This window comes from Erythranthe guttata, chromosome 13 (genome assembly GCF_056151865.1).
Source record: "Erythranthe guttata isolate IM_541 chromosome 13, IM_541, whole genome shotgun sequence".
NCBI lineage: Eukaryota > Viridiplantae > Streptophyta > Magnoliopsida > Lamiales > Phrymaceae > Erythranthe > Erythranthe guttata.
Genome location: NC_142545.1, coordinates 17,617,561 through 17,643,300, shown reverse-complemented (window position 1 = coordinate 17,643,300; position 25,740 = coordinate 17,617,561). Strand labels below are relative to the sequence as shown.

Here is a 25,740-nt window from a genome sequence, read left to right as displayed (position 1 = left end):
TTGGATATAATTGCATAATTATGTGCATGCCAATAGTTCATAATCACCTGATATATATATTTCACCAGATGTACCATCAAATAAACCATTTACACGATAAATCCAGATCTCTCTCTCCCAATTGAGAGACCCCACTAAGCAATAAATTTCCATTGACGAATCATCATATTTAAGAAGAATCCCCTTCCTTCTACAATGACACATTTGAAAATTATTCTTATTATCTATTGTTGTTTTTTTCACATTGATATATATAATATATATTGTTTCTCATATATATTTAAGAAGAAACGTTCATTATGCACATGCTTGTGTAACATGTTTTATTACAAATTAAAACCATAAGTAATATATTGAAGTTGGAGTCATGTAAATAATTAAATATTTAAAAAAATATATATATTATACTAATAATAAATAGGAGATTGCTAGAGAGATTAACTTGGTTATGGGAGATGCATGGACACTTGTTTAGATTCAATGAATTCATAAAGTGTACACTATTTTGATCTCATCCAATTCATGAATCATGATATAACTTTTCAGCAAATAATATCTCATTTATATATATATATATTATTGGATATTTCTTTAAATTGCATTTTCTCATTATGTTATTTTCCCAATTTGTGAAACAATATAAATTTATTGGATAGATTTTAGGAAAATTAACACAGCATGGAGGGCAAAATAGGAAATTGAAGTTTGGATGTTACTGTGGCTGACGTCATGGGGCCCACGGCAACAATAAACGTACGGATGTAAACGTGGCCTGATGGAGGCCAATTGGCTTCTGCCTCGTGTCCCACGCCATTATTCTTTTTCTTTTAATAATTTTATTTTTGTCCTTGTTGATATTTAATAGCAAGTCGATTTGGGCCAGACGACTAAACTCGTAAAAGATCTTAATTTAGGCGATTGGACCATTTCCTAAAATGGGCCCAGTTGTTACCCGGGGTAAGCCGGCTCGTGAACTACTCGATTCGACAAAAAGAAATAGATCATCCCAATAAAATTATAATACTTCTCAAAAAAAGAAAACATATAATATATCGTAAATACAATAATAGAATAATTTATTAAAACAGTAAAAAAAATATGTACACTTTTTTTAAGGGTTAAAAAAATATGTACATTGACACTGAAAAATGTCGATTATGAATCACGTGAAGAAAGTAAAATAATAATGTTCAACACTTACTCGACGTGATTAATGATATAACATACAAAACTATTTCGATGTGCTTTTTTTTTTTTTCCGTTTGGAAACAGTAAATTGTGTTTCACAACACTATACCACACTCCGACGGTACAGATCGAATGACACGGTGACGTTAGTCGGTAGAGGCCGGGCCATTTTCATCACAACCGTTGGATCATCTACAGGCATGATACAGTTGTCACAGTACTGTCGACTGCTATTAGCATAGCAAAGTTACGTGTCATCTAATCCCAAAAGAACATATTCTCCATTCGAATCGAGAAGCTTTCCGAGAAACGTTCGTGTACAATATGTATTCTGCAGTGCCTCAAAAATGGTCTCCTCGCTCCTATTTTCGCACACGACCAGAGGACCTAAACACGTCGATATATTACTGTGCTAAGCGTTTGTTCTCAAAATGGTTTCCCGTAGTCCTGTGTTGGCTGCCCCCATGCCCCCAGGAGGCCTAAGAGAGAGAAAGAGAGTTAATACTTTAATACTCGATTGTAATATTCCGTAAAAGCATTATGTTTTTTGCTCATCAGAATCACATATAAATGCAATCTCAAAATACATGACGACCAAAAAGCGAAAAAAGATTGCTGCATTGTTCTTGCGGGCATGATAACGAACATGACACGATCTCCAATCCACAAGCTAATGCACAGAGCCAGAGATATTAGCGAATAGATGTATTTCTAACCTCACAAGAGATGTTCAATCAACATAGATGTCACCGAAATAAAATGTAGTTCATGTGTTGGGCAGATAAGTATCTATCTTAGAAATAAAAGCATAACTGAGAGTATTTCTCGTTAGTAATTCTTTTGAAAAGCCAACTGCAGTTCGCCTAGAGTATAAAGCTTTTACACATATTTGTACTGTAATAAACAGAAGATATACTCCACTCATCAAGAGAAGAAATGCAATTAAAGGAACCGAGGAAAGTGAAAATGAGTCATTAAACCAAAATAGAAGGCATACTTGTTGGTATTTCTCCCAGGGACATATAAATTGAGTCATCCTCACCAAGAATTCCCTGCAACAAAATATAAATTTAGTCGAATGTGGTTTAGCAAAGATAAAAATTATATTGAGTAATTGTAAGCATCGATTGTACAAAATAAACCAGGATAATCAAATTACATAATAACTGAAATAAGTGTTAATTCCTACTTTTCAGAGGAAAATCATAATCTGAGTGTTCAATTAGGATTTTGAAATGAGGAAGATAAAAAAAAAAAGTAAACGAAAAATATAAATTATTCGATTTTACGGTCAAAGAGGCATGGGGAGAGTGTCGTCAGCAATTGACTTTGTTACCTCTGCGTTAGGAAGACCTATATGATTGTGCAAAGAATTTAAGTCTGTAGGCACAGTACAGTTTGGGCTAACATTTCCAAGAAATTCTGATATCATTAATCCATATCCGTCCTGAGCATCGGAAATCCCGTCAGCACTTACATTATTAGCAAAGCCATCCAAGTCGGTGAATACAATATCTCCCCTGTATAACCAAAATATACGTGCATGTTAGTATTACAGAGAAAACAAGAAAAATAAAGCAGAAAGAAGTGATTATGACGTCAATATGGAGCTTTTTGCTTCGAGAAATACATAAAACTAACCTTCTGCCAGGATTACTGAAGGTATTGTCTTGGACAAAATCCTTCTCCAAATCAATAACCTCAATATCAATATCATGAACGCCATGCTTACCATTTTTATTAGGCAGATTGATGTTGCTACTAATAGACAAATCAACATCGATATGCGTTGCTATTTTTCCAGTTTGCGTATTAGATGGAAAAACGAGCATGGGATCAGCTTCATGATTCTCACTGACATCAGAAGTTCCAACAAGATTCAGGTCACATGTCTTAAATGATCCCGGAAATAGCTGTTTCTCTTCCATGAACTCTGACGAGTCAGCATGGTCTTTGGGAAATAATGTAATATCGAAACTTTTCTGTGAAGTGCTTGGCTCTTGCAACATTGGCTGATTTCCCATTGAGCTAGTACGAGGCAGGGGGCTATGAAATTGAGCTTCCGGCTGAGGAACCCATTGTTTAAGTTTTTTAAAATCCTCCTTATCATCAATGCTATAATCTATCGCCCGTTTTTGAACTCTATCCATAACCACGGAGTTGGAACTTCCAAACCCTGACAGCCCCTCTTCTGCTTGTTGCTCTTTATATACATCAGGAAAAACTTTCGGTGATTTCTCCAACTCAAGGCTTTTAAATTCATCGGTTTTAACATCAACGTCTAGGACATGAACACCAGAACTTTCTAAATGTTGTTTCTTGGAAAAGTCCACATTTTCATTCATAGGATCCTTTTCACCTTTTGAGCCCTTAACTGTCAATGACGAACGAGCTTTAGTGGGAACATTTACAAATTTACAGTGCTTTAATAAATCAGTATGGTCTTCCCTGACCTTAGTCTCATCATGCTTTTGTTGCAAATCATTATCATTTCTCCGATCTTTAACCATCTCAGCCTCATCATTAAACTTATTAGGATCATCAGCATCTACAGCTGATGGCAGATTCTTCTCCTTAGTCAAATTGCTAGCAATTGCACCGGCATCCTCCAATAAGGTAGATTTCTTCAAACCGGACTCTACATGAACTTCACCGTGAACTTCTTGAGTTATTTCACCAGGAGATAAATTCCGAATCTCACCATTACTGTCTGCCTCCATAGCTGGGGAAGCCCTAATCGTCTCAGACAATGATACACTTCTTCCCAATTCTCTGTTCACCTCCGACCCATAGTTCTTGAAGTCCCCTGTTCGTTTCCTTCCTCTAGTAAAGCTCCTTGAACCCATTGAACTATATTCATCAGAATACCTTCTCTTACCGGGTCCCACATCTGGAGCGGGATTTCCCAAGCGGGAATGAGCCGATGCACGGCTATCATTTTGCCACTTACCCGAAAGTGCATTTGAAGGCAGCACCCCTTTAGAAACCAAGTACTCAGCAGCCAGCCTACCAGCTTCCACAAAAACGTTAGAATCTTTCGAAGGAGGTGGTGGTGGCTGAAGCTGCTTGGAGTGACCACCAGCTCCATAACCACCGCGACTGAAGCTCCTATACTCGGAATTGTACATCCGACGACCTCTCACTGCTCCTCCAGGCGGAATTCTCGAGGCAGCGGCCACTCCTCCCATAGAGTTCGACCTGTATCCATTCCCAGGCCCATTTTGATGCTTCGCATGCATGTCTTCCAGATGTTCAGATATACTTTTTGCTGTATGTAGCCACTGAGGAATCTCCAACAAGATGCCTGTAATTCACCACATCTTTACATAATCAACAATGAGTAATGCACCTCAAAATTATTCCAAAACTTAAGCTAAATTCAAATCTTCATTATAATTTCATCAATCAGCCCCACAACAGGAGGTGCAGTGTACATTATACTGTCATTATCTCTCTTCTAACAACCAAATAAAGACAAGAATCATTGTGGAAAAAATAAGATTAATAAGAAAGCTGGTGGTACCAAAGCTAAACACCTCTTCTACGAACACAACAATCAAATATTTTTCTCAGGTATGCCTTAACTCCTTTTTTTGAATTTCTTTAGCCACACAGCTATTCAAATAGATCAACGAGAGCAAAAGATCAAGTTTGCAGATCCGGCAATTTCCGAACCTAAAAAAAAATCAAATTTCAGCTCGGCAGCGAGGGTTTACCTTAGTCAATTTGAGTGAAGTCCAGTCCAGAGCTGAATTCTAGGGTTTGTATATTTCAGATCCAGTTCTCATTAGTCATCATCACTTTCCAATTGCTGCAGCAACACACTCTGAATAAAATATCTTCACCTCCATCAAAGAAAATAAATTCGTAATCCAGCAAATGTAGAGAATGTGTGTAAAAACACACAGGAGTGGGTGTATGTATAATCCGGTAATTTTAAGCCAATTTTCCAGGCATGGTCCAGGAATCAATTAAAATGTAACGATATACATGCGCTGTACGTATACATAGTTCTGATGCAGGTCATGTGAGAATGATTGCAGGGCGATGGGTGGTAGTGTAGTATTGAGAAGATTTGCAGACCGATGAAGGAATTAAATCTCGAAGAACAAGGCAGAGGTTGGTTCGGTGTTAGTGAAAGGGGCGGTTTACAGATGAACAAGATCCACGCGCCTAACCACGTTTAGTTGCACGTGCTGTAGTCCTTGAATCTTTTAGTCTCGACTGTTTTTCATTGGGGTGGATTCTCATAGTCGCCCAATGGATTGTAAATTATTACCAAAATGCCAAATCTACGTATTTTGCTGGTTGTAAATGAATGGCAAATTACAGAAAAAACTCTTTTTGTTTGGATAATTATAATTACTACCCAATTATGTACATCTTACACATCTACCCTTGTGTTAAATTTATCTGTTGAAAAAAGAGTTTTCGTAAGACAATACATTGTTAAAAGTGATGGTTGTAATTACCCAAACCAGAAGGGTTTTTTCGTAATTACAACAGGGGTGACAAAAATTTGCCCTAACTTTCTTTTTCTTCATTTTTTTTTTCAATCACCTCACTAGCTAAAAATTAAAACACTTTTTTATGAGTAGCAAACCCGACTATTTAAAATCGAGTATGAATTTGTTTCGATAAGCAATCGAATCGACCCCGAACGTGAACCCGAACCTATCAAACAGAAATATAGGTTCAAAGTTATGCTAATGAACCCAAAAAACCATGTCAAATTGAACATAAGTAATTTGATTTAATAAACACAAAAATTTGCATGTACTAATAATTGCTCTGGCACTATATCAAGAAGAATAAATAAAGAATGAGTCATAAAAAGTAGCAATCCCAGTAAAATAGCAGAGTTGTAAGAGAGTTATAAAATAGTATGTAGTATATTTAATATGTCCACTTCCTTTGGCACCAAGTTCAAAAAGTCAAAAAAGTCCTAAGAAAGATTTACATAGGCAATCGGCTCATGAGCTGATGATAAGCCGCTGAGGAGCCGAAGCCATTATCCCTCACAGGCTCCATTTCAGGTTCATCTTTAAGCTGCAGCATCTGATTATTCCCCAGATACCGATGACCTGGCAACCTGCCTGGGTTGTTTCCCCAACCACCTAACCCCATACTTCCAAAGCCAGAGCCGGGCCCAAAGCCCCGTGGCCTGCTTCCCGGTTGACCGAACGAAGCTGACGGAGGCCTTTCGAACCAGCCCCGGTTTTGAGACGGGTCGACCCGGTTCATATTATTATTCGAAACCGCAGGAGAATGTCGGGTACTAGCAAGTGAACCTGATCCTAAGGCATTCATTTGAATGCTGTTTCGAGCAGCGGGCACATCGTGGTTGTGCTTCCCCTCGTACGTTGTTATAACTGACTTCAGATCGTTACAAGCCCTCTCCACATGTTTCCGAACATTACAGCCTGCGCTCGTGCATTTGTAGTAACTCCTGCAAATCATATATCCCGAAAAATCAATCTCTTTTTGTTTTTATTAGAACAAACCCTCCTATACAAATATTCAGTTGTATTGCTTGAAAGCAATTTAAGCAATGACGAAGAGATTGATTACTAATTAACCTTGGATTTGGATTTCCTTTGACGACTTTCTGGCCATATTTTCGCCAACGGTATCCATCATCAAGAATGTCCACCTCACTGGTTGTTTGGACAACAACTCTCGGCTCCCTTATGGCTCTCGTTGCCCCCACATTCATCTCCGGTGCATAAGCTTCGATTTTCCTACATTACCATACAATCAGATAATATACATACGTATATCTATATGCATCAAATTATCTTCATAATTTATAAAAATAAAAATAAATAAAGAGTAAAAACCTTCTCTTCGAGTCCAACTCATCCCCTTCAGCATCATGAGTTGCACGCTCTTCCTCCACTTCCTCATCGTTCGTAAAAGGAGAAGCCCCATCCCCCGCCTCGTAATGGTGGGCCCCACTTTGAGTTTCAAGATTCTCCTGTTTCCAATCAGTTGGACCCACAACATCATTTCCATTTTGCATTGCCGACCATACAAGATCACCAACTTCACCACCACCACTACCAGGCTGCTGCTCCTCAGAGTCGATCTGCATATCACAACCGAGTGAGTTTGAGAAACCACCAATAATCGAGCGGCGATTGGGCGGAGGTTTCAGGTGGTTGTGGGTCCCCTTGTAGATAATCTCCGTAATGTGGCCTTCGTTGGATCGTTCCACTTTTTTCTTCACCGAACAATTCTGATCCGTGCACTTGTAGTAGCTTCGAGGAAACTCGCTCCCCTTCACTTGTTTCTGACCGTATTTTCTCCAGCTGTAGCCATCTTCGGATGCCCCCCCGCCAAGATGGGGATCTCCAGCAGAGCTCCGTAGATCTCCATCTTGATTTTGTTCATCCAACGGTGGAGAATGGTCTGCTGCCACAACGGAATTGTACGTCTGCTCATGTAAGAGATTGCTGCCTCCGTTGTTTTCGGTCTGCATTTTAGAAAAATCTGCCTGCTTAAACTGCTGAAACAGTTCGTCGTTGTTCTTGGATTGGCCGTTTGAAACAGCACCATCACTCGGAAATGACTGGAGCAAAACCATAAACGAATTTAGTTCAGCAATTATTATGAGAATAACAGATGTAGTAGAATGCATGTAATCCTAACGAACGGTCAACGAGAAAGTACTTACAAAAGATTACCTAGCATGCAAAATATAAATGTTAGATTAATAAAACGACACGTGTGCAGAATGCAGACATATACACGAAAGCGATTGAGCTTAATTACTTACTTTGTTTGTTGCATTAAAATACGAGAAAGAAGCAGATTCGGCGATAGGCTTGAATGTGAATGACGGGACATTACTTATGTTTTCAAAGTTGTTCTCCTTGTTCTTATCGGAATCGACCGCCATCAATTCAGAGCCAGGATTGTTTCCACTTGCAGCAAATTGAAATTGTCCAGTTGTCGGAGACGGAAGAAACTGCAAGAAACAAGAATCACAGCGAAGAAGCTTCATGAAGCATCACAGTAGAGAAAAAAAAAATCAAGATAAAGGAAATAGAAATCAAGAAAATTTAGAGCTACCAGCTCATTTCTCGGGAAACATAAGTAAATAGTAATGATATCTATCGTAATCCTCAACTAATATATTCTGTCACGTAGAATATTATAATAAATAACAATGAGCTTACCAGTGAATTTGTGAGGAAAACCGGAGAATCTAGCAGAGATGTTGGACTAAGACCAGGAGGAATAGTCAAATAAGGAGACTGAACTTCTTGTTTCTTAGAAAGGTCAGTGGTTCTGATCATACTTTCGGTATCTAATCTTGGGGCATTGAAACCAGCTCGAGCTGCGATCCTCTCCAATAGACCTCCCCGTGAGCTCGATCTTGGTTCGCCTACACCGTTCGATTTGCTTGCTTCATCACCTCCTACACTAGCTTGAGTAACAACGTTTTCTTCGGGCCCTCTAAAAGGGGGCCCGCTGAATTCGAAAGCGGAGTTGGTGATTGGCTGTGTAATAGCAACATCATCACCCATTATCGATGAAAAAAAGCCTCTTGGACTAGGGTTCGGAGTCAGCATCCAATCTCCCATAACAGCAATATGATCATCAAACCCACCCATGTGATCAATTGTAGTCTCGTTTAATGGTATTCGCTACCTGAAGTAATCAGACATAAACGGCAAAAAAAAAAAAAAAAAAAAAAAAACAGCATATTAGATTACATAATTTGATTGTGCTGGAGATTTCTCCAATAACATTAAAGGAAGTTCGTAACGGACACGCGTCGATTCATTCCATTACATCAAGCAAGATTGAAAGCTTTCGTGTTGATAGATAGATTCTCCCTAATTAAAAAGAAGCCATGGATTCAAAATTCTCTCTTTTACTAACCCAAGGTCCATCTCCCGTTAGCACTATAAGGTTCGATAAAATATAAACCATAAATTGGTAGACAACAATTGCACGAATCCTTACAAAAATGTACATAGACTTTTTTGTTAACAACCTACACACCTACACAAATTCAAAATTCAACGAAAAAAAATCAACCCGACGATTTATGCGATTAAAACAATAATTAAGATGCAAAATCAATTAGTTACTGATCAGCCATTTCCCCAATCCCAAAAACCTTAATGCATGGACTCAATTGATGGACACCAATTAAAATTTAAATCAGATAATTCAATTGCCGAACCCATCAAGATCTAACCGAATAGAACACTAATGAAAAAGTGAAAACAACATGAAACCCCAAAAAGTGAAAAAAACACACCCAACTTTTTATGTGCATGGACCACCATACAGAAAAAAGAGGATACAACTCAAATTGAGAATCACAACAACATCAATGGCCCAGACATCGAATTCACCACAATTACACAAATGGCAAAAAGAAGAAAAAAAAAATCCAAGTACAAAAACTCAATCATTAGTGAGTAATGAGCCGAAATAAAAAAATAAATAAATAAAATAGAAGAAACACAGAGCAGAGCAGTGAAAAATTAAGAATGAAAGAGATCTTCTTTTTCTGACCTCGCCTCGGAATTAGTTTTATGCCCTGATGGGATTTTTGTTTCCGCGCAGCATGAGAAACACCCCCACCTCCCCTCTGTCTATTTTGCTGCTGTTTTCTCTCTCTCTACTTTCTTCTCTGTGTGTGTTCCCCTCTTTCTCTCTCTAGAAAATACCTTAGCAGTTAGTGAGAAATGTAATTGATGATGAGATAAAACAAAAACTAAAATATCTTTTCAAACAAAAAAATAATATTAATTAATAATTAATTACAAAAATGGGCAAAACAAGAGTGGGGTTTGTTTGGTGAGTTTACGGTTTTTTTGGGATCTTTTTGGAAAGAAAAGACAGTAGTAGTAGTGTACATGAGAAACCTTTCGCTCTGACAAAATACTGATTTAAGTAATTGTTTTTTCCTTTACTATAATTGTGTTAAATAAATGATTTAAATTTTAGAGGGGCAAATCGGGAATTTTTTTCACATCTGCCACTGACACGCCGCCATGTGGATAGAGAAGTTTGACCGGAAGAGAGAAAAAAAAAAGGGGAGTGTGTGTAATTAAATGGAAGGTAATTATTGGGTGGTTTTCAATAATTGGGAAAGCAATATAATTGCAGAGAATTCAATTTTATTTATTTGTTTGGTAAGTGGTGAGGGGGGCAAGGGGGGGATTTGTAACGGCAGCGTTTAGTCATGTGTTCTGTGCTGTGCTGTGTAGGTGGTGTAGCACGTGTCCCTCAATTAACATATTTAATTCTTTATTTATTTAATTATTATATATTTCAATGTATTTATTATCTTTTAAAATATCAAATGTATATCATAAGATAATCTCAATAAATCAAATTGTGACTATTGAGTATTTCTTTTCAGATAATTTTGATTTATTATAGTTGATTATGAAAGTGTTGCTATATATCAAGCAATGTTATAATTCAAATTTTATTACCATAATTTATAAATACAAAATGGAAATTGTGTTAATTCCTAATCAAATTAGCCAAACTTTTTGCATGTCAACGGGCAATTTTCATATATGGTATATCTTTTATGTATGATTACTAAAACTTTTCTTGTCCCAAATTATTTGTCATTTTAGATTTTCAATGCATCATTAATTGCACTATTTTCAATTTTACCATTTATAACTCCTAATTAATTAGTTATAAAACAATTAATATCAAGGATATATTAGTATTTTCATATGTTTTTTACTATAATCTATACACATTTATTGATTTTCTTAATATGTGTCAAACAACCCAAAACGTCATTTAAATTGGGACGGAGGAAGCAATACTCATAAGAGATGTTATAAATGTCATTTCAATTTTAATAATACTGTTTTGGTTTTAAATATAATTTTGACCATTTTGTAGGCTGAGTTTTGAAAAACTCAAAATACAAAATTGTAGTTCTTTGCGTTACAATACAACTTGAATCACCAAGATTGTATTTTCCATTGAGAAATATATAAGTGTAACTCATCTATGCATAATTGTGTCACCTTAGATCGAATCTAACTGCTAACTGATTTAAATAGTATTAAAAAACTAACTCAAAAGACTACAATTTTCGAATTTTAATATTTTTTTAAATCAAACTAGAAAAAGCCCAGAATCATATTCGATGTCAAAACAATGTTAATCAAAAAAACGACATCTAACATTTAAGTATTCATAACTACAAAACTTTTAATTGTGACCCTAACGGTCCTCACTTTCAATTCAAGAGGCAAATGATTCTCTATATTGTCATCAAGGTCTTGTCCAATCATATACAAACCAAGAAATTAAATATATATTTTTTTTTTTCTTGAATTATAAGTGGTTACTATATATAAATATGTGTTGTGTATGCTTTTTCCTAACAAGCGTATTTTTTTGAACATTTCTAAAAGTCATTTTCAAAGTAATTATTTTGTTTGAATAGAACGCATTTAATGAAAAAAAAATTGCAATATATATCATCAAAACTTTACATAATTATGTAGTTTTAACTAAAAGAAAATAATAATAATAATAATAATAATAATAATAATTGAGTCCTTGCACTGAATTGTAGTTATTATACGGAGGACAAAATTTGTTAGACGGTTTTGCCTAGTAAACTGCTACAGCTACGCCCATGCTCATGTTTTCGGAGCACCCAAGAGTATAAAAATATAAAAGAAAAACAAAAATAAGAATTATTATTTTATTGTTGGGAAAGCGGTCCCACTCTTGCCACCTGTTAATATTAAGCGGCAAATTCACTTTCAACCCCTCAACAATTTCCTTATTATATGTTGACCCCTCAACAATTGCCTTATTATATGTTGCCCACTCAACTATGTGAATTTAAGCCCAACATTTTCAATCTTTTCATCATACAAACCTAAACTCTCGTATAACTGCTTTCGAATTATACAACAGACGTAAACCACACTCTACTGTGTTTGACAAACTTTACTAAACGACCGTTGGTCAGATAATTCGAACTTGAGTCAATTGATGCAAACTCACTTGCTCCAACTGATAAATCATCCCTTACGAAACGAGAATCACAATTATCATTAGCCGTATGAGTGTCCTAACGGACAAAAAAGAGAACCATGGTTCCATTACTTTTATTTAAGACCATTTATTTGGAATCATTTGCCTCCTATTTAATATTTTTATTCCCTCTCACCTACCTAATTTAGTTCTTGACTATTAAGTTTTATTGATTCATTTTATATGCCAAAAAAATGTGGATTCATATTATATACATCGTTTATTATTTTTATATTCGGACAGAATGTAGGATATAAATAAGGTAAAATTGATTTTATAATTTAACGTCGTTAACAAGTTTTGCATCTATAAAATATAGTAATCAATAGATATATTATTTATTTTTAGGGGAAATATGCAATACCCCCCTCATTTGGAAAATATTTTGATTTAAACCCAATTGACTTTAAAGACTTTTTCCATAACCCAAATCCCAATTTAAATTAGTGAGACCCCCCTTATCAGATATGGTAAGACTAAAATACCCCTATGGGTTAGGGTTTTAATTTTATTCTTCATTTTCACACACACTCTCCCACGTTTACTCTCTCTCTCTCTTCTCTTTTTTTTTTTTTTTCTTTTTTTTCTTTGCAGAGAGAGCTCTGTTCTCTTTCTTCTTCTTTTTTTTTTGTTTTTTTTTCTTTGCAGAGCACAACCACCGCCGCTATCCACCGAGATTCACACCAGTGCCGCCGTTCTCCTTCGAGATTTCTACCGGCATCGCCGCCCTCCTCCCTTCTTTTCGCACCACCGCCATTATCCACTCACCCAACCACCGATCACAGCCGCCGCCTAGGGTTCTGCCGTCAAACCTCCCCAAAAAGTCATATTGTCGTATGCGTATGGATATGTGGGTCTGTGTGTGTGTTTTGTATGTGTGTGTGAAATATTGCAACTAAAAAGTGTGTGTGAAATGTATCCGTGTGTGTGTGTTTTTGTATCTCTGTGTGTGTGTGTTTTGTATATGTGTGTGTGTGTGTGTGTTTTGTATATGTGTATGTGTGGAACTATTTCTTCTTAACTTTGTATGTGGGTCTGTGTGTGTGTGTGAAATGTATCTGTGTGTGTGTGTGTTTTGTAACCGATTCGACCGATTCGACCGATTTAGTTGAGTCAGACGGCGGAAGAGAGGAGGCGACGAAGGAAAACTCCGATGTGCAGAGTTCCGCCAGTAGATCGAGGAAGGAGGAGGGAAGTGATAAGGTGCGCCGCGGTACTATGAGTGGCGATGAGCGTGAACACGAGGATCAATCTCAGCCGTGAAGGAATTGTCTGCCGAATCGCAGCCGTTGGCTGACTTTCTGCAGGCTATCCGGGCTCATAAGCTCGGCTCTGTCTTCGAGCGGCGGCTCCGGAGTCAGGTGACATATTCATGTTCATTATTCTTTTTTTATTTGCAAGATCTTTATTTATTTTATTAGTTTATATTTTTTAAGATGATTTTTTTGTTTTTTCACAATGGTTTGGTTTAGTGGTACGGTGCTGCACTACAATTGACGTGCTTTATTTATTTTTCTTATTATTAATTTAAAGATTGTTGAATATGATTATAGTCATATTCGAATATGTTCCATTTTATCGTTTCATGTTGACTTTTAATAATATGATTCAAATTGTGATCTTATTGTAAAAAAATTTTTTTTGCGTTACTTGATATGTTAGTGTAAGTTTCAATGTGTTTGTTGTGACTGAAATGAATTCACATAATATTATATGAATTGCATTTAAAGAATAGTGCAGATTCATTCAGCAGAATTATTCACATAGTAGTCACATTCTCATGTTTTTTGTAGTGCTGCACATCATGTCGCCAACCTTGATGATTATGTTGAAGTATGGAGGGTCGTTTGAGGTGAAGATATGTCAGGGTGATTTTGTGTATGAAGACCTCGTCAACTCCCATCCCTCTCTCTCGTTATTTTTCTATCTTTATTTATGTATTTTTCGATTTTTTTTTTCTAGATCTGTACAGAAGTAGTAACATTACTAGTCATATTCGAATATGACTATAGTCATATTTATGTATTTCTCGATTTCTCTTCTCTTTTTTTTTTTTTTTTTTTTTTTTTTTTTTCAGATCTGAAAATTGTATTTTCAGATCTGAACAGTAGCAGTAACATGACTATTGTCATATTCGAATATGACTATAGTCATATTTATGTATTGTTTGAATATGATTGTAGTCATATTCGAATATGACTATTGTTGAATACGACGGTAGTCATATTCGAATATGTTCTATTTTATCGTTTTGAAGTTGACTTCTAATAACTAGATTCAAATTGTGATTTTTTTGTGTGGATGTTGATTGGATTGTTTTCGTAAACAATAAGGAACCTTCGTTGTTTTATATAATTTGGTGAACATGACTATACCACACTATATAATCGGAATTGTTAAGTTGAAAAAGTGAAAAACTGCAATATAAAAAATAATATGACTACAGTTAATATAGTCACATATAGTCATATTCAACTATAGTCATATTCGAGTTAATATAGTCACATATAGTCATATTCAACTATAGTCATATTCGGCTTTGTAAATCTGTCGAGAAAAGAATTTCAATTTTTTCTTTGAAAAAAATAAAAAAAGAATTAAAAATATATTTTTATTAAAAAAATATTAAAAAAAAAAATAAATAAATAATGGATAAATAAAATTCGAAAATAATAAAAAAATAAGAAATAAAAAAATCATTTTTTTATTTGGTAGCAAATTTTTAGGGATTTAGAAGCAGATTTTAAGGAATGAATTAGATTATTGTTATGGAAAGAGAGAAAAAAGGGAATAATTGAGAATAATTATGTTAATTGTCATAAGGGTAGATTTGGGAATAAAATTTCTAGGGGGTTATCACAAAGAAAGATTTAAGGGGTGGACATATCACCATTTCTTATCTATATGAGGGGTGTATTGCTAATGACCCCTTATTTTTATTATATCCTCGAGACATAAAAAAAACTTCTTGGATTAGTGATGATTAAAGCTTTAGTTGGTGGATGTAATGATGTTTAGTAATCTAGTAAGAAATAATACAAAGTAGTACTTTGATGTGGCAAAAGAACATGCATAATATTGTTCGATCTTAATATTATTTTATATAACACACACATAAATTATATAATATATATGTAAAATAATAATATTATAATATAATGTAACAAGACGTTAAGACCCAGTCAAAGGCCCAATTAAGAAAAAACAGCAAGTAAGATAATGTGGCCCAATTTTGTACCAAATGAAAGTGTTCAAATTACAAAGAAAACAATAGCCCTAGACATGTTTTGAGGGATCATGAACTAACTCAATCCTTAGTGAAGTCAAACCGTTGACTCATCGATTATATATAGCAAGTGAATAAACGATATGAAGTATTGAACGTGCTCCAGAGTCGATGTCTCTGATCTTACAACGAAGATTTTAAATGATCGTTGGAGAAAAAGATAATAGACGACGGAGGTGCTACAGAAAGGGCGAAAAATTAGGATTGAGAGAACAATTTTAGATGACTGAATGAATGGTTAGGATTAGCCAATAAATAATAGGCCGCAAGATCACCGAGTTATGTTTTTCTTAAGTTTGGGCTGAATCTAGTATTGGGCTATACTCAGGATTAAAATTGGGGTTGGGCCCGGTCAGAAATATAGTATTTATCCTGGCCCGGCCCGGATAAGCAAATATGCATACTTTGTTGAAAGCCTGATTTCAGTGTTCAAACTATGACAATTTCTTGGAGCTTCTACTGCAATTTTATGCAGACTGGAGTTTTTTTTGAACACTGCAAAATTCACAGCATTGAATCATAGGTTTTTTCTGTTAAAGAAGAGCTTCACTTGAATTTACTAACAAAGGAAAAATTAAAAACTGATTTAGTAGTCTGGCAAGAAAAATTGAAGGTAGAAAAGCAGAAGCAAATCATGAACAAGGAAGGAAACAAAGATCACAAAAATTTCCTAAAAAAAAAGAAAAATTCCATATAATTTTGGCTTCTTCTCTCCGGCGTATTTTTATTTACAGTGCCAAAAAAATCCAGAATCAGCCTTCCCTTTCGTGTGATTCATCGATCACCGAATTCTTCACCGACATTCCGTCGAGTATGTCGCTTTCAGAATCGGCGTTGAGTTCCTTGAATTTCGCCATCACCTGAATCATCGTCGGCCGCCGGTACGGCTTGTCGTCGAGGCACTCGAACGCGATTTTCAGGTACCGGTACAGCTCGGCGTCGCCGGAGAGGCTGGTTATCAGATCCCGATCCAGTATCTCATGGCTCCTCTTCTCCCGCTGCAGCATCTTCGCCCACCCGACTAGGTTATTGTCGTCCCCGAACGACGCCGTATCGATCGGCCTCTTCCCGGACAGAAGCTCCAGGAGCACGACCCCGTAGCTGTACACGTCCCCCTTCGCCGTGCACCGGAAGCTCTGGTAGTACTCCGGCGGCACGTACCCCGGCGTCCCCGCGAGTGTGCTCACGCTCAGGTGCGTGTCGAGCGCGTTCACCAGCCTCGCCATCCCGAAATCCGAAACCCTAGCCTCGAAATTCTCGTCGAGAAGGACGTTGCTCGATTTCATATCCCGGTGGATTATGTGAGGGATGCAGCTGTGGTGGAGGAACGCCAGCCCTCTGGCCGACCCAATCGCGATCCGTTTGCGTGTTCCCCAATCGAGCCTCTCCTTCTCCTTCTCCTTGTCGTGAAGAACCGCCTCCAAGCTCCCCCATCTCATGTATTCATAAACAAGGAGCCTCTCATCCCCAATTCTACAGTAACCCAACAGAGGAACCAGGTTTCTGTGTTTGATCTTCCCAATCGTCTCCATCTCCGCCATGAATTCTCTGTCCCCCTGCCCCGTCACGTGAATCAGCTTCTTTATAGCCACCACGCTGCCGTCCTTGAGCTGAGCTTTGTACACGTCACCAAACCCGCCGGAGCCGATCAAACTGTCCGAGCTGAACCCATTAGTCGCCTCCAGTAAATGCGCGAACGTCAGCTTCCTCAGCGGCTTCTCGAACGTGGCTACATTTATGCTCAGAGGCTCAGCCACACTGGACAGCTTCCAACTACTGCTCCCGGAAGTCGGAAGGCTCTCGATGTACTTCTCCCTCTTCTCCTCCGTTTTCCGGCTCTTCTTCGCCATGTACAGAGCATAAACGAGCAACAACACACACGTCGTGGAAGCCATAATACCAATCACCATCCCCACAGCCATACTCTGCCTCTTCCCGTCTCTGTTCGACATGCTCGACGCACCACGGCCCCCATTGCGGGATCCACAGGCAGGCAAGGGGACCCCACAAAGCCCTGTGTTGTTCTCGTACCTCGCCGCCGGAAAAGTCGTCAGCTGTCCGCCGGAAGGAATGGGGCCCGATAGGTTGTTGTTCGAAACATCGAGATCGCTGAGAAACGAGAGCCCACCAAGCGAACCAGGAATGAATCCATGGAGATTATTGTGCGAAAGATCGAGTACTCCAACGCTTTTAAGCCCTCCGAATGCATACGGTATTTCTCCGCTTATATTATTATGCCCTAAATTCAGAACCTGTAGAAAACTCATTGACCCCAAGCTTTCGGGGATTATACCGGACAAGTGATTGTACGATAGATCGAGGAACATCATGCTTCCGTTGCTAGTAAAGGCGTAGACCGTCACACCGGAATAAATCCTGGTGGACTTGCAGGAATGGACCATCGGGAAATCCGCCAGGCTTTCGGCGCGAATCCCTTCGAATTCGACCAGCCCTCCGGCGCCTCTGCACTCTGTGCCGCCTTCGTTTCTGATAAAGGCGAATTGTTTGCCAGAGACAATTCCTGGTACTATGAGACCTGTCTGTGCTGCAAGCTCCGTAGGAACCGAACCTGTGAACTCGTTGCTGTTCAAATCCAGCCATATTAGGCTACTGCATTTGCCTATCCCTGGTGGAATTGGTCCACTTAGAGAGTTATTCCCCAACTGCAGAATAGCAAGATTGACGAGGTTACCGATATCCGAAGGGATTTCGCCAGAGAGATGATTGCTGGACAACGAAACCCAAATTAGATTCGTACAGTTGACAATGGACTTTGGTAATGACCCTGTTATGAAATTGTTGTTGAGAATCAGCATCTGGAGATTTCCGCCACCGTTGATGCAAATCCCTTCGGGTATCTCACCCGTCAAGTTGTTCGCCCACATGACTACGTCGGAAAGCTCCGGAAGGTTCCATATCTCCTTCGGGAGGGAGCCGTTTAGGTTGTTGAAGCTGAGGTCAATTGTTTTCAAGCTCTTGCACAGGCCAAGCTCTGGTGGGACCCATCCCGAGAGATCGTTGTTAGCCAGCAGAAGCTTTTCAAGAACCGAATTCGATGATGTTCTTGTGCAGAATTCGGAAGGTACATTTCCGGTGAGAATGTTGGAGCAGAGGTCAAGAACCTGGAGGTGCGTACAGTTGACCAACGAACGTGGAACGGGGCCTGTAATGTTGTTGAACGGGGCTGAGAGATACTTTAGACTTGTGAGAGAACTCACAACGGTGTCGAGAAAATTGCCCGTGAGCTGATTGTTACCGAGTTTTAGACTATAGAGTAAAGAACACGAGACGAATGTTGAAGGAAGACCACCGGTTAACTGGTTTGCAGAGAGATCGAGCTCCTCGAGTTTCGCACAAATTCCACCCAGCTCTGATGGAATCTCGCCGAAGAATTCGTTGTGTGCCAAAACCAATTGCCTCAAACTCGTCATTTTTCCTAATAAGATACCCGGAATCTTGATGTGGATCGCGTTGTGGCTAACGTCGAGAGTTTCGAGGCTTTGGCAGTTGGATAAGCTGGATGGAAATCCGGTAGCAGAGAAACCATTGTGGGAGAGATTAAGTACAGAGAGATTCCCACAAACACCGAAATCGAAACCCGCAAGATTTCCGGTGAAGTTGTTGTTCGAAAGATCGAGAGCAGAGAGACTTCCGCAAGAGGAGAGAGAGATTTCCAGCTTTCCGGCGAGTTTATTGCTCGAGAAATTAAGCAGGTTCAAGTTCCGGCAATCGGAAAGAAGAAGAGAAGTCAATATGCCTAAATCGGAAATCTTGTTTGCAGAGAGGTCGAGTTGAGTGAGAGAAGGCCCGAACTTGAGAGGCGTCGAACTCGGGATTGAGTTGTGTGAGAGGTTCAGGTAAGCAAGTTTATTACAAGACACGAGCAGCGAATCCGCTGCGAGGGGCTCGGAGAAGCCATTGACGGACAAATCAAGAAACTCGAGGCTGCAAGAGCTGACGGTGGAAGTAAAGGAAAGATTCCCGGAGAAGAAATTGCCGCCGAGGAGAAGAGTGGTGAGGCCGGTCAGCCCCGCCGTCAGATCGGAGATGTGTAGGCGCCCTTTTAGGGCGGCGTTTGTTAAGTCGAGTTTGGTGATTTTGCCATTGTCGGAGCAGGAAACTCCATTAAAGGAGCACGGATTTGAAGAAGAAGATGCAGACCAGTTTTGCAAGAACCCTTTTGGGTCAGCTTCAATTGATGACTGTTTGAATGCTAATAAACTGCCAGCCTCGCCGCCGCCGCCTCCATTAATACTCGGTGCCGCAGACAAGCTTCCGACGAAGCAAAAATCCAGTACGAGGAACAGTGTTAGAAAAGCAGTCTCCCCCCACAGTAACGGTAATATCTTCCTTTCTCTGCTCTTCATATTTTTTCTGTAGGTTTTGTGTTCAATGTTTTCAGCTGCATAACATCAATTCTCTGCATAAATTCTTCTCCTTCCTTTTTTTTCCTAAACCTTTCTTCCCTGAAAGCAAAATATAGGTAAGAAAAGATAAACAACTGATTCAAATTCAACAAACCAAATTAAATATATTTACCAAAAAAAAGAAAACCATACCTTTTGTTCAACAGCACCTCTTAGATAGTAGAGAGAGAAAGAGGAGAGAGAGAGAGAGAGACCAGGTGTTTATGTTTATGTTCTAGTAGGTAGGTACGATAAGATTGGGTAGAGTTGAGAATTTGGTTAAGGAAAGAGAGTACTATACTATACTATGTACGTAAGTATGAAATGACTAAAAGTACAGCAGCAGATATTCGAACACCACCACCACCACCACCACCACCACCACCAAGAACAGATAAAAAGGTTTTCTTGAGTTTTTTCTTGGCTTCTGGGTACGATGTTCAGAGTTTGTCGGCTATCACAGACAATTTGTGAACTCCATTAATATTACTATACTATACTATATATACTCCCTCTGTACTATATAAGTATATATCCATAACTCCAAATGAAAGAAACCCTCATCTCTTTGTACAGCTTTAATTTGTGCAATGTAAAAAGAAAAAAAAAAAGGTGATAATAATAATAACAATAATAAATAATAATAATAATAAATTAATAAATAAATATTTAATCAAACAAATGACGAGTAGATTTTTCATGAAATGTTGTCTTTTGTTACACATTTTTTTAGGGTCCCAGTCAAACTTGGTATTTGATTCTTTTTTATTTCTTTTTTAATATGGGGGGTTTCTCTTCTTTTACGGGGAGGGCATCTACTTCTACGCCTTTCCGTGTTTATTTAATTCTAAAGGGGTATTTTTGTCATTTCCGCCCCAAGAGGATGACAATTTTGTTTAATTTTATTTCTTTTTTGGCTCTATTAGTTGTAGTAGTTGGGAATTGGGATTAATTTTATGGCAAGAAACAAAAAAAGAGGCAATTTCAGCTTTCACCCTCTTTTATTTCTTTCTTTCCTTTTCCTTTTTCCACTCTCTTTCATTCTACAGAGTCTTTGATTTAAATTTAATTCACTTTAAAGTCCGTGTCATTCTATTGTTTATACACGTGATGCTACTCTTACTACGAGTCTTGACCTTGCGGTTTAAGCAAGTGAGTTTTTTTGAGTTGACTCGTGCTCGAATTTCATTGCAATGGATGGCAGTTGGAGTTTGTGACACATGGCTCTCCTATCGGTGTACATATATGGTTGGATGTGAATTCCTTTATCACAATATAAAAAAAAAAAAAATTAACCTCATTTCCTAATTTAATTATTTATTAAAGATTAAATATATTGTTTGAGTCCGGATTTAGCGCAGTGGCCACCTTTATGTTTATCTAATTGCAAAAAATTTCACTAATTTTCTATTATCAAATAAAAATCAAGATTCACAATAACTCGATCTATTTCTAGTTTCCACATGCTACGATTTTTTCAAACTATTCAACTCAAAAGCATTTGAATCATTATATTCCCCGCCCAGCTCCAATTTTAGTCAACTAAAGAGTCAACGACTATGCCTTCAATTTCACTTCATGATCTTTGAACAAGAACATAAGCAAGATCTGATCACTCATAATTTAAAATATTGTATATAAAATACATAAATAAAATATTTGAACACCAAAAAAAGAAAAAGAAAAAAATTAACCAACCAATTAGAAGATCCCATCGAGAACACTATTAATTAGTAGGAGATCTGGCAAGAAAATTCAAACTCGTCGTTGGAGTAATAAATCTCGAGTCCGCCACCACTGTAAAAATAGTATAATTAAATCGAACTTTTGGCAATTCTCTATAGTTGCAGTGGGTGGGAAAATTAATAATAATAAAAAAATAAGAAATAAATAAATACTAATCCGTTTTATATTTAATTAATTAAACAAGAAGTCTTGGAAAGTGGGTGCGTTTAATATCTCCAAAACATGTCATTAGGCACGGGGCGCGGGACTTAGGGTTTGATGTTTTACTACTACTAATTACAAATTTACAATCATAAATATTCTCTCTCTCTCTCTCTCTACATGTGTATATATATATAAATATATACATACAAAGAAAAATGTATGTATAAATGTTGAAAGTTGTATATGAGTTGGGGCACACTTTGTCCGTATTGGACATTGGGCAACACACGCACGCACGAGTGAATCCTATTCTCTGTTGTACAGAGCTTTTTTTTCTCCCTTTTGTTAGATTCGCATTATTACGTCATCCAAATTGTAATTAATTCATTTATTTAAATTGGAAAATAATAACAATAAAGTAGAGAAGTCATTTTCGATACTGTGGTTAAGATGTAACGTCAAACGTAATTACAAATGATTATAAATATAGGAAGTTTTGTCCCAATATGAAAACCGCGGAATCCTCGCAACTATAACTTGCTGATTTTTTGGACCCTCCTTTCTATTTTATTACATTTTGGCCCCCCAACATTTCAACCAACACCACACCAAGAAGGAAATAGTCAATGGGTCCTCCACCTCCATATTAATTATTATCACCAAAATATTCCAATATTCCATTTTAGTACACATAAAATTCCAACCATCTTGCTACTTGTTCACATTATAACCGGAAATAGATTCCTAACAAAATCGAAAAATCTAACCCGAAACTGAAAATTTCAAAAACTACCAAGAATAGCAAACACGAGACGTAGCATAAATAAAAGACGAGAACAGAAAACGATAAAACGGACTTTTAAGGACCTAAACGGCGTCGTTTTACTTCAATAAGTTGATCTTATACCTTATACCGTATGTCGCATGTAACTTCCTCATTTAACCCGTTTTTATATTTTCTTCCACATTTGATCATCTTAGTTATCGTCTTGATCACTAGTAGGAATTCTCTTCGAAATATCAAAATTATCCTTCATCGTTATAAGAAAATACAACAATCCTTCATGGTATTATCAATCAGTTAAATCGAGAAGCCGTGCATATATGTATTGAATGAGATGGCAGATGTGTGAGATACTATAAAAATAACTTTTCGAAAATTGAGATTATGTAGATTATTTTTATGTTGCACCCAATGAAAATCATATTGGATAAATTTTCTCTTAATCGACACACAAATGTGTGTGCGCGTATGTTTTCGTGCGTATATGAACGATAATTATATTCTCAATAACCAATTATAGGGTATAGTTAGTAAAAATTTAACTTGATGAATTTAATTTAAAAAAGAATAAGAAAAATAAAAATGAAGGCTTTCTACACACTCAACAATTGGACTTTCGACTTTTGGCACTTTGAAATACAAGGCCTCACGAATTGAGGAAGTGGGCCCCAAATTCGGCCGCACGAGTGGAAGTAGGCCCGGCTTATTTGACCTTAGCACGTTTCCTTTTTTTTTCCAAAATCGTCAATAGTTACGTGCGACGTGTCAAGTCGTTGAACCAAATTGGAGGTTTGGTATTATTATTATTATTATTATTATTATTATTATATATTAAATTTATATAAACCCCACTAATACGTGACCATAAAATAAATATATACGTTCCAATTAAATGTGTTATGACTTATGACTTTCTTATGTGTGTATATTTATCTACAAACAAATAGTAAATACACTTGACATTATAATAATTATATTGAAATGTTAATCTGCTACACGTCCGGTAACAATTTAGGACCATGCGTGCGTGCATGTCGTATCATTGTTGATTTATTTCATAATAATTATGTTAATTAATCTCAATTAGCACCCTCAAAATATGGCATTTTGGCAACTTGCACCTTTGAAAAAAATTAGCATTTTGCATCCTCAATTTAAAACTTAATGAGGGTAATTTTCTTGATTTTTTTTTCAGGGTGCAAAATAACAAATATGTATTTACATACAATTCAATGAACTTAAGACTAGTGTTGAGGTTGGCGTCTACATCCGGAACATATTTAGTGACACCTATTCTGCCATGTCTAAATTCAAAACCGAGAAATATGGTTCGCGAAAATGGATTTTTTCATTGTAGATTCGACAAAGCACGCTCTCAAATACTATACATTAAGCAACACCGGTTTTGAACCTTGCCTCTGTATGGAATGTCTAAGAATGTACATGAAAATAAGTCGATTTTGGTATCTAATCGCCTAATTCATAAACTCTAAGCAAAAAAAGTATTTGGTTTACGAAAAAAAATTAGTCGACTTAGAAAAAAAACTGAGTCGACTAACAACAAATAAACCCAAACGACTATATAAAAAAAAAAAATCAACTAACTAATTAAAATATTTATTGACTTGTATTAATCAACTTGCTTTGAGTAGGGTTGACCATGCCGCGAAGCAGATGTCCTAAATAAAAAATATTTTGAGGGTATGTATTTTTAAGAGGTTATATACCACCACATAAATAAAAAAAACGAATCTTTACCTCAAATAAAAATTGGTGTGAAGGGTATTTGTGGCAGTTGAAAAATCATAGAGATAAAAATTCGTAGAAACACGCTTTTTTGATATTCTTTAACCAAATATTTGGCACCTTACAACTAAATCGTGGTTTTGGGACCCACGATTTACTTTTTAATATTTTTTAATATTCCTTTTAAAATTCATTTACTTTTGACAATTGTAACCGACCGAATTATAAGGGAAACAGATCAATGTTAATCACTATGCGATAATATGATTTGATGCGTCAATTAGTCAAGTTACTTTAGATTTCATCTTAGAATTTGGAGGAGAAAAAAAGGCAAAACTTGAGTAAACTGTATGAGATGGAACTGTAGACAACGCAAAACAAATGTAGCAGCTTTGATTGATTGCCTATGTGTTGACTTTGCATTGGTCAATTGCATATTTGATATGGGTTGTTTGAGAAAACCCCCTCACTATTTTTTTTAATGGAGGGGGGCCCAAAATATTTTAGTTTATTTAAGAAAAGACCACACCCATTTTCAGCCATTATGTTTTCCAGCTTTACCCCCGTTCGCCACCTTATCACTGGGTCACGCGCTCAACGATTTTTTTATTTTTTTTTTCCGTTTTTTTAATCGACTATGAAGCATAGTCGATTAGCATAGTCGATTAATCGACTATGCTTCATAGTCGATTAAGGAAATTCTTTAATTTTTTAATTTTTTTTTTTGTTTTTTAATTTTTTTTTTAGTTTATTTTTTTATATCAAGTATATTAATTGACTATGATGAAGCATAGTCGATTAAGAATCTGCTACTAAACATAACAAATCAAAACTGCGAAAAAATGCAAAATCAACTATATTTTACAAAAAAACAAAAAATATACAAACATTATAATTGATTTATATACTTGGAATCAATAAACAAAAAATTCAAAAAAAAAAAGAAAAATTAACCTTAATCGACTACCAGAGCATAGTCGATTAACTTAATCGACTATTAAACACGTACATAGTCGATTAAGCGTCCACATTGAATTATAAATTTTTGTGGCCATCATCATCTTCTTCTTCTCTCACTACCTCTCCTCCTGCCTCTGCCTACAAAATTCAACAAACTCTTCAAACGGTCAAATGACTCAACACACCCCATTCTCCAACCTCGAAGCTCCCACCATCAATTCTCTCTGCCGCCCATTTCCCCCAACCCTCAACTTCACTCTGACTTGCCTTCTTCAAAGCCCATAAAACCCAGCAGATTTTGTATCCAGCCTTTGAAAGGCTCAGTTTCAGATCCGCCCCATTTGGAATTGGCCAGGAATCAGAAGCATGTACTCCTCGAGGTAGCGAGAACTGTGGTGAAATTATCTTCCGTTAGCACTCTCACGCACGAC

The 25,740-nt window shown here is 37.0% G+C and overlaps 3 protein-coding genes across 4 annotated transcripts; all 3 read right to left on the bottom strand.

Annotated features, from left to right (window-relative positions):
* Positions 1-1,052: 1,052 nt before the first annotated feature.
* On the bottom strand, positions 1,053-5,472 carry LOC105968912 (hypothetical protein). 2 transcript variants are annotated; one of them, XM_012993608.2, is made up of 5 exons: positions 4,905-5,472; positions 2,830-4,492; positions 2,525-2,708; positions 2,186-2,240; positions 1,053-1,667 (listed from the first exon to the last, which is right to left on the bottom strand). In XM_012993608.2, exons 2-5 carry the CDS (start codon positions 4,425-4,427, stop codon positions 1,615-1,617), a joined length of 1,890 nt encoding a protein of 629 aa, XP_012849062.2. In that variant the 5' UTR covers positions 4,428-4,492; positions 4,905-5,472; the 3' UTR covers positions 1,053-1,614. The 2 variants fall into 2 exon arrangements, with proteins under 2 accessions (XP_012849062.2, XP_012849063.2); XM_012993609.2 differs by having other exon boundaries at positions 2,830-4,508; positions 4,905-5,462.
* A 485-nt stretch (positions 5,473-5,957) lies between these two features.
* Positions 5,958-10,348, bottom strand: LOC105968900 (putative WRKY transcription factor 2). The gene is made up of 6 exons (XM_012993594.2): positions 9,724-10,348; positions 8,370-8,844; positions 7,967-8,158; positions 7,029-7,759; positions 6,768-6,929; positions 5,958-6,637 (listed from the first exon to the last, which is right to left on the bottom strand). The coding sequence occupies exons 2-6, from the start codon at positions 8,805-8,807 to the stop codon at positions 6,145-6,147; spliced, it is 2,016 nt and encodes a 671-aa protein (XP_012849048.2). The 5' UTR covers positions 8,808-8,844; positions 9,724-10,348; the 3' UTR covers positions 5,958-6,144.
* Positions 10,349-16,183: 5,835 nt separating this feature from the next.
* Positions 16,184-20,564, bottom strand: LOC105968801 (receptor-like protein kinase BRI1-like 3). The gene is made up of 2 exons (XM_012993473.2): positions 20,083-20,564; positions 16,184-19,989 (listed from the first exon to the last, which is right to left on the bottom strand). Exon 2 carries the CDS (start codon positions 19,888-19,890, stop codon positions 16,276-16,278), a length of 3,615 nt encoding a protein of 1,204 aa, XP_012848927.1. The 5' UTR covers positions 19,891-19,989; positions 20,083-20,564; the 3' UTR covers positions 16,184-16,275.
* Positions 20,565-25,740: the final 5,176 nt, after the last annotated feature.